The sequence below is a fragment of the Choloepus didactylus genome, chromosome 1 (assembly GCF_015220235.1).
Source record: "Choloepus didactylus isolate mChoDid1 chromosome 1, mChoDid1.pri, whole genome shotgun sequence".
NCBI classification, from domain to species: Eukaryota; Metazoa; Chordata; class Mammalia; order Pilosa; family Megalonychidae; genus Choloepus; species Choloepus didactylus.
Window position 1 is genome coordinate 234,734,707 of NC_051307.1, and position 12,564 is coordinate 234,747,270.

Sequence of the window (12,564 nt, forward strand, 5' to 3'; positions counted from 1 at the left end):
AATCTCAGTATGTGTTAATTTTGTTTTTATTATATATAAATGCTGTTTGATTATTGTTGAACATGAAGTTATTTGACTACCATGTAATCTGTAATATGCCTGAAAAGCAAAGTAATGAAATGACTTACATCAGCAAAACGGTTCTTGGAGGGTTTGATGGGTCTGATGTACAAAAAGATGCTGTTCCATATTCCAGCATTTGTTTTCACCCCAAATGTACGATGCCTTGTAAATTGCTGTCATGCTTATTGGAATATGTTCGTGTGAGAATTGCCATGAGCTCTCACGAAGAGTCTGAGGTTTGGCATCATACTTGCTATCTCACTTTTCCTGTCCTCGTTCTCAGGTCTGCAATAAAATCATCTTTCTGATGAGCTTTGTGGGCAACTGTGGAACATTCACCAGGGGCTACCGAGCTATGGTGCTTGATGTTGAGTTCCTCTATCATTTGCTTTACCTGCTGATCTGCGCCATGGGGCTCTTTGTCCACGAATTCTTCTACAGTTTGCTGGTGAGTACCGGGTTCAAAATGTTTCACCTGTTGAAAACTAGGGGAGTGTCCCATGTTCTGTCTCTCATAACAGATTCTTCCTTTCAGTGGTGATTGCTGTACCTGATCTGAGAGAGTCCTAGCCCCCTGTATACTGGGTTTGGGGGATCTTGGAACAAGCGAGCTCCTAGGAGCCCAGGAGGGCACGCTGCACACCGTGCCCATCCAATTCTGTACCTTTCAGTAATACAAGATGCCTGCAGGGTGGTTCTGGAGGTGCTTCCTGCATATCCACCTTTGTTTTCTTTATTTCTTGGGCTCAACCAACACATGCCAAGGAGAATGTTTTTGTGGCTTTCATCAGTCAGTCCTTATGGAATTAGTTTCTCAGCAAAAACATGTAGTAGCCCTAAGAGTAGGAGGGTCCATGATAATGAGCTCTATCAGTTTTTTGCTCCACAGGACCTTTTCATTGGAAGCTATTTTGTTCAGTCAGAGTCAAGTGGCTAATGTCTTGATGGTCTATAAAATGAGTGGGTTCCATCACCTTCCTACTGAGCAGGTTTTTTAGTTAGAATCAAATACCTGCTTACTCTGCTGTTGGTAGAGGGACTCTAGATCAGTAGAGTTGTAGATAAGAAACCATTTCCTTGCACCTACATAAAATGACAGGAAGCATAAAGTTGACCAGTCTTCAGACAAAACCATCCATAAACTAGAAATTTTTAAATGTTCGTGAGGATAATAAATGATCTAGTCCTAAGTGATGACTTAAAAAGAGGAACTTACTTGCAAAAGGCGGAACAAGGAAATTTCTTCTGAAAGAGTCTTCTCGTTGATCCATGTGGTCTCTGGACTGGTTTCTTAACTGCTTTTGTGCCTCAAGATTCCTCATCTACAAAAGGAGGAGAATAATATATTTCCCTCCCAGGGCTGCCGTAGGGATTATAGGCTATCCTTAGAGTAGCTCTGCCATACAGTAAGTGCTTAGTGATTGCTAGCTATTATTATTGTCCTTGTCCTCCCATATTCCCTCTTCCATCCAAAACATCACGAAGAATGCACCATTCTGATCGTTAGTTTTAGCTCATTCCATTAGCGGTGGACACTGGCCAACTAAGGGGAATGGATTATTCTCCCTCATTTAAAAAAAGGTCTGGCTATACATTGAGGGTTTAGGCAAAGAGGTCTCAGATTATACCTGTGATCGTTATGATGTGGGCTATTTGGGTCACTCTGTATTCTCATCTCTAAAACTCTGTGTTGTATTTCTGAGGTTTCTTGTGTGTGTCTCGTTTAATAATGTCTGTGGATAGGGTTCCAGTCTGTGAGCTGGGGATGTGGGGAGGGGTGGAGGAAACGGCCAATCCTGTCCTCCCTCAGCAGGGAAGGAGAATTCTGTTGGTGGTCTCTCTTTGTCCCTACTGAGGGCTCTCTCCTAGGAGGTGGGAGATCCCCCTCTAGACAGTGCCACCTCAGCCTGGCAGAGAATTTGACTTTTCATACAGTCCACCTCTAGTTCACTGTTTTCTATTCGAGTCTTGTCCTTTTCGTCATTTGCAATGACCTCATTGGCATCATTCGATGCAATGCTGGAGGAAGACGATATGATGGGGAGACAAACAAACATGGTCCCTGCCCTCACAGTCTGGAACTAGTAGTTCCTGAGTTCTTTCCAGTCACTTGCTCACAACCACCTCTGAGGTTCATGATATCTCCAGGTTACTGATAATGAGACTGAGGCCTGGTGGGGTGGGATAACCTGCCAAAGGTCACAAGGTGAATGAGTGTGTAGCAGAAATAGGATAGCAGTGCAAGTCAACTCTGTTGACTCCTAAGCCCGAGTTCCTAAGTGTAGCAGTGCCCTGCCTTTCGTTTGGGAAAAAATTCCTGCTTCCATGAAACTAGCATTTCACATTGTATTTGGCATTTGTGTTTTCAAATCTATAATTAGTCATGGCAAGAGTAGGGTAACTCATAGCTTCCGATGATCTTGACTGAGCTCAGTTCACTTTTAGAAACACTTAAAAGGATCACACTAGGTGTGTCCAGGCACCTCTCGTGTGTGTGTCTAAAGTTTCTCTAAATCAAGGGACCTTGACTTGTCTGTGACATCGAGTGATGTGCTCTTTTTGGTGTCAGAGGCAGTATTAAAGTGTCTCTTGAGAGCCACAGTCAAAATACTGGAAACCATTCAAATAATTCCACAAAAATGGAAATCCTGGGACCTGAAAGGAATTGGGCTGGCTGTAAAAAGTGAGAGACCTCCAGCATGGAAACCCATGTCTCACTAAGTGATAAAAGCTCCAGACCAGAAAGGGAAGGAGGATGTTCTGACAACCTAATACAAGTGCTGGTGCTCCTGAAGACTTGCTGAGCCTACTCTGAAGCCTACACCAAAGTGTGTCCTTGGAAAAATATTAAGACCTCCCAATAAAAATGTGCAGGGTTCATAAGCAGGCAGTTAACAAAAGCAGAAATCCAGAGGGTCTATAAACACATGGGAAAATGTTCATCTTTAGAGACATGCGAATTAAAACCATAATATGATACCATATTTTACCTGTGACATTAGTAAAGGTTAAAAATCATGATCATGCCAAATGTACCACATTGGTGCTGGGTGTTAATGATAAGGTGGTATGTGAGGGAAAATAAGACTAACATAAACTGTGGACTTTGGTTAATAGTGCAATTTTAATATTCTTACATCAATGGAACAAAGGTACCACGCAAATGCAAAGTGTCTACAACAGGGGAGTTCTGTGGGAATGCTGTATTTTTTGCATGATTCTTCTGTAACCCTAAATTTTCTATAATTTAAATAAATGTAAAAAAGAAACACACACACACACACACACACACAGAAAAAGGAAGACTGAAAGCATATATACCAGAGGGCTTATAGTGGTTACGTCTGGGTGGTAGGATGGCAAGTTGTTTTAATTAATTTTCTTCTGTATGGTTTTCTATATTTTCCAAATTTCCTACAATAAGTAAAATTTGATTTTAAAATAAAAACAAATTTTTTAAAATAAAAAAAAAAACCAACATGATCATGCCCAGTTACTAGTGAGAGTGAGGTTAAATGGGAATCATTCTCTACTAGTGGTATGCGTAAATTGGTACAACCTTTCTGGAAGGCAGTTGGGCAATATGTTTCTATTGTAACATTTGACTCAACAATTCTATTTCTTGGAAATTCACCAAAGGGAAATAACTAGATGAGTATTTACAGAGTATATACAGAGGTATTCATCACAGCATTATTTATAATGACATATAATTGAAAACAGCTTGAATGTTTGAAAAAAGAAAAGATATTGGTTAAGTATATTGTATTCTTTCCATACAAGGGAGTATTTGGTGATGCTTTTGGACATGGGAGCATTCATGTTTGCTAGATGAAAGATGCTGGCTGTCTGCCAGGATGATGGTATAATATTTACATAAAAATGTGTATTACATTTTTTAAAAGTTTAGAAGGAAATGTAACCTACTGAGTAGATGTCTATAGATGGGATTATTTGTGATTTTTGTTTGTTTTTTGTGTGTGTGCTTTTCTGTGTTCTCAAACTTTTCATCCTTGAACATGTGTAATCTTCTAAGTAATACATGTCCGTTGTTCTAAAGTCAGGAAATACAGATGAGTGAAAAGAAAAATCACTTGTCATTTCAGTGATTTGGGTGTTTGTATAATTGCTAAGGTTCTTATCCCCCCAAAACAAGTGTTATTTGTTTGTTGTCTGAAGCTGCTCTTATTCGCTGCTTTATATTGAACTGTTAGAAAATATTTAGTCCCTAACACTTAGCCTTTTATACTCTTACATTAACTAAATGCTTATTCCTTGCTTCCTTTTAAGAAACCTACTTCACCCAATAACCTTCACAGAACTAGTCTCAGGACACAGATTGACATTAAGGAAGCAGAAAGGGTAATTGATCAGAAAATGAACTTGAATATAAATGGACTCAAATCAGCTATTTCAGTGTGGACTGATTATTATTTTACAGATGAGGAAGCTGAAGTCTAGAGAGGTTACAAGACTTGATCAACATCTTGCAACAAATTTACAAAGTTACAATTCAGACCCATGTCCCCCAACTCCCTTCACCATGCACAGTCATACACCAAGCAGCAGTAGAGGTAGAACCTTCTGGAGAGGATTAGACGTCAGCACAGGGGCCACATTTAAGACGAGTCTCCACGTCCAAGCCCGTTGAGCTCTCCTCCCGTCACTCCTCATCATTCCCCCAGCCAGATAGCTGAGATTGTAGTTTTTAGAAAACTAGCCATCAGGCCTCCCATACCTATATTAACCTATGGGGATCTTCCATTTCACATGACGCCAACTTCTGTCAAAGAGCTCTCCCTTAGCAGGAAGCAAGCCTAAATGTAAACACATGAAGAACTGCAGCAGTTCTTTCCCCAAACTAGGGGAGGATAGTATGAGTTTGGGCTTACTGGTATGTTACCATCACCAGTATACCTGCCACTTATGTCACCTGGGTCCAGTCTCTTCTGGAAATTAATGATAATTACCATTTATTGTACACTTACTCAGCACACAAGTGTGACTAGATGCTAAGGAGTATATATATATATCCATTGTCTATTCCTTACAATAACTCTACATTTTTCAGTATACATATGAGGAAACTGAGGCTCAGAACAACAGGAGAAAGTTCCTATCTCAAGATCGTAGTTACAGTAAATAGTTGAGCCAAGATGTGAACCTCTACCTGACTCCAGAGTACATGCTCTATGCACGTATGTATGTCTTGTATGTCTGCCTTCTCCACTAGACCCTAAGCTCCAGGAGGACACGATTGAGGGTCTTGTACATTGCTGTGTCCAGAGTACCTGGCCCCTAATATAAAATCAGTAACCACTTCCTAAATGAATGTACGCCAGGACTCTCAACACTTTCCTCTCCCTTACTCTGAAACTTATTGGAACAACCCTGTACTTATGCATTTTCAGGACCTCTGAACTGTTCTGTATGTTGCTTACAGTTACTCTAGTTTCTTGTCTTCCTCTTCTGTGTTTATTTTTCCTCATTTTTACCAACTCCATTTTCACTGTTAAGACAGGCAAAATACTAAGAGTTGAAATGACAGTATACTAATGCTTTTGAGTGCCCACATGGGTGAATGCTCTGTAACTCAAGTTTTCACTATGTAATGCTGACGTAAACCTAACATAGAGGCTTCTTAAAATTGTCCTATCATCTTCTTTTTTGTTTGTTTTTTAAAGCTTTTTGATTTAGTGTACAGAGAAGAGACTTTGCTTAATGTCATTAAAAGCGTCACCCGCAATGGACGGTCCATCATCTTGACAGCGGTTCTGGCTTTGATCCTGGTTTACCTGTTCTCAATAGTGGGCTATCTTTTCTTCAAGGATGATTTTATCTTGGAAGTAGATAGGTTACCCAATGAAACAGCTGTCCCAGGTGGGTTTGGGATCTTCTGATTGTACCTAATGTTAAAGAAAACTAGAGTTCCTGTTTATAACTGAACTAATGAAAATAATGACTTCACAATGATGGTGTCTCCCTGTGGTATCTCCAACACCCAGCGAGGGAATTTTGAATAAAGGGCTTAGTTTTTGTTTTTTTTTTTTAAATTCAGTTTTATTGAAATATATTCACATACCATACAATCATCCATGGTATACAGTCAACTGTTCACAGTACCATCATATAGTTATGCATTCATCACCACAATCTATTTCTGAACATTTTCCTTACATTAGATTCAGAATAAGAATAAAAAATAAAAGTAAAAAAAGAACACCCAAACCATCCCCCCCCATTTGTCATTTAAGTTTTTGTCCCCACTTTTCTACTGTCCACACACTAGACAAAGGGACTATGATCCACGAGGCCTTCACAATCACACTGTCACCCTAAAGGGCTTAGTTTTCAAAAGGTGATGTGGTGTATCAACTGCTGGAACTGAGTGTTCAGCTCTTACATTTAGTTTATTCACTAAAGTAATATTTTATACCAGTACAACTTTTTCACAAAGCAGTTTGACCGTATATATTAAACACTTTAGGAATCTGCAAACTCTTTTACTGAGTAAGTCTATTTCTAGGAATTTATCCTTAGGCGGAAAACTGACCATGCATGTAAAAATAGATGTCTATGGAAGAATGTTCACCGCAGTGGGAAATTGGAAGCAATCTAAATGTCCAGCAGTAAGGGAATTTTTTTCCACCAGATACACCTGTAGGGTTCACCAGTACACCTGTAGGGAGGAATACTCTGCAGATATGGAATATCTTTAGCATCCCTCATGGAAAAATGTCTAAAACACATAGTGGGAAATTTCAGAAGAATAGAGTAGGATCACATGCCTACATTTTTAAATTTTAAAAAGTTCTTATATGTCTTTTAAAATGTGGACTTATATACCCCCAAACTGCTGGCAGTGGCTTTCTCGGGGCTTTTTTTTTTTTACTGTGTGCAAGTTTTAAAATACGAGCTTATATTCGTTCATGGAGAGCAAGAACAGAAGGGATTTCCAATTTTGAGAGGGACAAAAACAGTCACATGCTAGAGTGATACCCAAGTGCTCTTTTCTCTTAATTGAAATATTTGGCACTACTTTGTGAAATATTCCTGGTTTCTCGTCAGGTAGCCAGGCACTGCCAGTCCAAGGAACGAATGGGAGTTGTTGTGCCTAATTGAGCCAGGCAGCCTTTGTTTCCTCACTCCCAAATGCTGTGTTCTTGGCATGTAACTCCAGCCTCCACGTTGACACTGAATGGCATTCACTGCCAGCCGTCTCAGAGCTCTGAACTAAACTGGCCTGGACCTCAGAGTTCCACTAATGCTGAGGATTCTCGTGCAGACTTGGTATAAATTCTGCTGGAGTCTGTGTATTCAGTAGTGTATGTCTAAGAGTTTCAGTTGCTTGGAGAGGTGCTATTTAAGTGTGGTATTTCTAGTAAGCCTACAGAAATGGACATTTTTGGCTTTTTTCCCATACAGATCATCAAATGAAAGTGTAAATTGCATCTCTGCTTTGAATTTATGCACAGGATTGTAGGGTGTTATTTATGTAAAGAATTGTTTAATCAGCCATGAATTGGTGATGTCAAACATTTTAACCATATGCTGCCAGATTTTTCATCATAAACTTTCCTTCTCTTCCCCAGAAGCTGGTGAGAGTTTGGCAAGCGAGTTCCTGTACTCTGATGTGTGTAGGGTGGAGAGTGGGGAGAACTGTTCCTCTCCTGCACCAAGAGAAGGTAGGACCTTGCAGCCATAAGCCCCCCCTGCAAGTTAGACTCCTCCAGAGGCTTAGATGTTGCAGATGATGTTGGAAGCAGCTTAAAGCAAATCCAGTGCTTAGAGTAAGGCTAGTAGCAAAGAGGACAGGCCGGGAGAGAGGAGGAGGATAGAGGAAAATCAAGGCTACATGGGAAGAGAATATCTGCTTGATTGATTCAACCAGTATTTACTGAGTGCCCACTATTTACTGGGCACTGTGGTATACTCTAAGCTATGAAAATGTAATGGGGAAAGTAGGCAGGTAAACAGGTGATTGACAGGGGTATGCTAAGTGCTGAGGATAAGGATGGAATACAGCAGACAGACACCCAGCCTAATATTGGGGCAGGCTTACCAAGAAGGTGAGTTATAAAGTAAAACAGAAAGATCTTGGGAAAATGAGTAGGGGTGGGTATTCCAAGTCGAGCAAATAGCATGTCTCAAGTCTTGGAGTAATTCACCTGTGCTGGAGATACTGAGTATAAGGAAGAAACCTGGCAAGAAAGGAAGCCAGAAAAGTAAACAAAGGGCCAGATTACGAAGGGTCTAGTATGTCAGGCTGAGGAGGTTAGACTTCATCCAAAGGGTGATTAGGAATTGTTGAAAGGGGAGTGACAAGATGAGACCTGTGTTTTAGGAAGACCATTCTCATTGCAGCTGGAGAAAGGAACAAAGTGGGCAGCCAGGCATGAGCCTCCATCCATTAAAGCAATAAGAATGGAGAGCCTCCGAGGCCCTCCTATACAACGTTGCTGGATTTAACCTTCTTAATATCCCCATAAAGGAACCTGGGTCTGGTGGCCTAACCCTCATCGGAGAGATGAGATTCCTGCAACTCACAGTGGCCAGACAACATGTCCCAGGTCAAATAACTGTTCAGAGGTGGGACCAGACTATAAAATCCGAAAAGGAAAACAAATAGTTCAGATTTAATAGAGGGCAGGGCAACAATGACATGGCTTGAGAAATTAGCATGGGTTAGCAATGAAAACAGAATTGCCCTAGATGACTGTAGCTTTTCAAAAGAAAACTATTTGACTCTTGATCCCTTCATTTTTTTTCTTGTTCCTGTCAGCCAGTGAGATGGCATTCAGGAAACATATCTGTCACCATGGCACCTCTTTTCCCTCACATTTAAAATCCACTGTTACTTGCTGTGTTAATAGTGCTGATCCCTGTGGAAGAACTGGAACAAGATAAAGAGCACACGTGTGAGACTCTGCTGATGTGCATTGTCACTGTACTGAGTCACGGGCTGAGAAGCGGGGGCGGAGTCGGGGATGTGCTCAGGAAGCCTTCCAAAGAGGTAAAGTAATCCCGAGGGGAAGGAAGAGCAGGGGGTGGGTGAGAGAGCAAAGCAGTGGGATTAAGTGTAAACCAAAGAAGCAAAGGAAGTGGAGGAGTAGTAATGAGTAGATGTGCCGAATTTGGTGTCTCAGGCTTCTTTCATTCCTGTTTACCATGTTCCGGCCGTGCAATGAAATCACCCATATGCACAAGGGCAGGCTTTATTTTTCCATTCAGTAGAGTTCAGTGGTTGTTTCCTTCCATGCTGGATCTTGCCAACCTCAATACTTTTTCAAATATCGCAGCTCCAGAAGCTACCTTCTTGCAGCTTATCACCCAACACTTGGAGAATTCAATTTAAAGGTTGTAAAAAGAAGCCGTTGTGAGGAGAGTCTAAACTTGTATGTAATGGTGCCTAAGAGTCTCCCCCTGAGTACCTCTTTGTTGCTCAGATGTGGCCCTCTCTCTCTCTCTAACTGAGCCATCTTGACAGGTGAACTCGCTGCCCTCCCCCCTACGTGGGACCCGACTCCCAGGGGTATAAATCTCCCTGGCAACGCAGAGTATGACTCCCGGGGATGAATGTGGACCCGGCATCGTGGGACTGAGAGTATCTTCTTGACCAAAAGGGGGATGCAAAATGAGACGAAATAGTTTCAGTGGCTGAGAGATTTCAAATGGAGTCGAGAGGTCACTCTGGGGAACATTCTTATGCACTATATAGATAACACCTCTTAGGCTTTAATGTATTGGAATAGCTAGAAGTAAATACCTGAAACTACCAAACTCCAACCCAGCAGTCTGGACTCCTGAAGACAATTATATAATAATGTAGATTACAGGGGGTGACAGTGTGATTGTGAAGACCTTGTGGATCACACCCCCTTTATCTCGTGTATGGATGAGTGGAGGAATGGGGATAAAAACTAAAGGACAAATGGGGTGGGATGGGGGGATGATTTGGGTGTTCTTTTTTCACTTTTATTTTTTTATTCTTGTTCTGGTTCTTTCTGATGTAAGGAAAATGTTCAGAGATAGATTGTGGTGATGAACGCATAACTATGTTATCATACTGTGGACAGTGGATTGTATATCATGGATGATTGTATGGTGTGTGAATGTATTTCAATAAAACTGAATTTAATTTAAAAAAAAAAAAAACTTTAAAGAGCAGAGAAAAAAAAAAGAAGCCATTGTGGATTTTTAAGTTTTGCACTCAATTTAACCATGGCGGTCAGTAGTAGACCGATGACTGCTGGCGGGTCTGAGCATGACTCAAGTATGGAGATGTCTAACCTGAGCGCGTGCTTATGCCAGCGAACTCTGCATACCGAAGGGTAGTAAGATGACCTGGATGATCACGGCATCTCTCTTTTTCAGGAACCCCTCTTTGCTGCTAGAGTGATCTATGACCTCTTGTTCTTCTTCATGGTCATCATTATTGTCCTTAATCTGATTTTTGGGGTCATCATTGACACTTTTGCAGACCTAAGGAGTGAAAAGCAGAAGAAGGAAGAGATTTTAAAGACTACGTGCTTTATCTGTGGTGAGTTGTTGCTGCCTGGCTTTAGCAAGAAAGCGAGGGCCCAAAGGGCGTAGCAGAGGTTGCGCATGAGGCTGGATATGTGGAGGGAGTGACGTGATGGGGGTGTGTGCCTGGGATTTCTATGGGGGGTGCTGGCTGTGTCCTTGAGCTTCACTGTCTTTGATATTGAGGGAGCCTCTGCTTTGCCTTTATTATGCTGGGATACTGGGAGTGCTGGTGGATTCTGTATAGCAATTTCCAGTTTGTTTTAAGGAATGAGGGTTTTTTTTGGGGGGAGGTGGTAAGAAATATGATTGCACATTATGTAAAATGAATGCATTTCAGGGTCTTTTTGTCGTTGGGCTGCCATTCTAAGTAAATTAGGACGGAGATCTTTCATTCAACTCCAGCCTGTGGATGTCTTCACTGTAGATAGTATGAGGCTTTAAGGGAAAAAATGTTCCTCCAAGAGTCTATGGCAAAAGAATTCTGAGCTGGACTTGTGCATCAGACCTGGATTCTGGTTAAGCTTCTGCCACGCAATGGCATGTAACCTTGGTTTGCCCACTTCTCTGAAACTTCTTCCTCATCTGTCAAATCGGTACAAGAAGATGTGGTTCTCTGAGTTATTGTGGGGATTAAGAAAGATAGTTCAGGTAACACTCCTACTCTAGACATTGCAGGTGCTCAGTGACAAGCAGTAAACTGCCACACATAAGAGGTGCATAGGTTACCAAAGCGACTATTTTCAGGGCAGGAAATTATAGGAAAATATACATATAAATTAATCATGTAGGAAGCTGGGAGCTGAGTAATCATTTCAGGATTATTCATAGTATAGTTACTAAATATATAAATTTCCTACTAGTAAGTATACTAAAACTATGAGCGTTTTCTATTTAACAACTTAAATTCTTTGCTTTTTGCCCCCATTAAAATTTTTCAAACTTTTTGTTTTGACATAATTTCAGAGTTCCCAAAGTCATAAGAATAGTACAAAGAATTTCTGTAGACCCTTCACCCAGATTCCCCAAATGGTCATAATTTATTTACCATATTTGCTTTATCCTTGTATATACATGTACATATTTATATAAGTATACATTTACTCACATATCCATGCATACGATTTTTCTGTACAGTTTAAGTAGCTAACACGATGCCTCATTGCTTCTAAATATTTCAGTATTTCCTAAAAGCACGAATATTCTTATATGTCCACAGTACAGCTATCAAAATGAAGAAATTAATGCTGACACAATGCATTATCTAACTTAAAGATCTTACTCAAATTTCACCCTGTAGCCCCCATTGACATTTTTGGAAGAATATAGGTCATGGTCCCATGATTTGGGTTTGTCTGATGTTTCTGCATGGCAAGACTGAGGCTATTCATTTTTTACAGGAGTATCAATGAAATATTGTTGTGTTCTCCTCAGTGCATCCTTTTGGGAGGCACATATGCCCATTCATCTGATTACTGGTGATATTTACTTTGATCACTTGATTAGGTGGGAATTGTCAGGTTTGTAATTAATAACTATCTAATAGGGAGATACCTTGAGACTATTTAAATAATAACCTGTTATTCCTCAAATTAAACCTTCACCCACTAGCTTTAGCAGCCATGGAAGATTCTTTCCTGAATCTGTTATTATGTTAATTGCCAAATGATGATTTTCTTATTTCCTTATTCATTCCGATTTGTTAATTGGCTTTCTACTACAAAAAAGAACATTTTCTTCCCCCCACGTATGTGTTTATGTTTGTATGTATGTATTTATCACGACGTGGACTTGTAGATTTTTATTTTATTCTATGGGTTATTTAAAGCGATTATTTATTTGTATGCTGAAATTGCCCCAGGTTTGGCCAGTGAGAGCCCCTTTAAGCTGGCTTCTGTGTTCTTTTGTTGTGGCCCCATTGTTCTTTATGTCCTTATTTAACTTTTTTGGCATGGTAAGATGTTCCAGACTCATCTT

At 40.5% G+C, this 12,564-nt stretch overlaps 1 protein-coding gene and 1 long non-coding RNA gene across 19 annotated transcripts in view; one reads left to right on the plus strand and one right to left on the minus strand.

Moving 5' to 3' along the window:
- Window positions 1–12,564, plus strand: part of ITPR1 (inositol 1,4,5-trisphosphate receptor type 1) — a 352,707-nt gene that overhangs the window by 312,923 nt on the left and 27,220 nt on the right. For all 7 annotated transcript variants that reach the window (XM_037800676.1, XM_037800678.1, XM_037800680.1 and 4 more), the window contains 5 exons: window positions 347–511; window positions 5,748–5,943; window positions 7,656–7,748; window positions 8,937–9,076; window positions 10,438–10,603. In XM_037800676.1, coding sequence (XP_037656604.1) covers window positions 347–511; window positions 5,748–5,943; window positions 7,656–7,748; window positions 8,937–9,076; window positions 10,438–10,603 — 760 coding nt within the window. The remainder of the gene's footprint in view (window positions 1–346; window positions 512–5,747; window positions 5,944–7,655; window positions 7,749–8,936; window positions 9,077–10,437; window positions 10,604–12,564) is intronic.
- Window positions 1–12,564, minus strand: part of LOC119507563 — a 112,289-nt gene that overhangs the window by 24,772 nt on the left and 74,953 nt on the right. For 10 of the 12 annotated variants that reach the window (XR_005211316.1, XR_005211312.1, XR_005211321.1 and 7 more), the window contains 3 exons: window positions 10,354–10,545; window positions 1,280–1,385; window positions 129–1,146 (listed from right to left, as the gene is read on the minus strand). This is a non-coding gene — a long non-coding RNA (uncharacterized LOC119507563). The remainder of the gene's footprint in view (window positions 1–128; window positions 1,147–1,279; window positions 1,386–10,353; window positions 10,546–12,564) is intronic. The other 2 variants (XR_005211319.1, XR_005211318.1) reach the window with 2 other exon arrangements.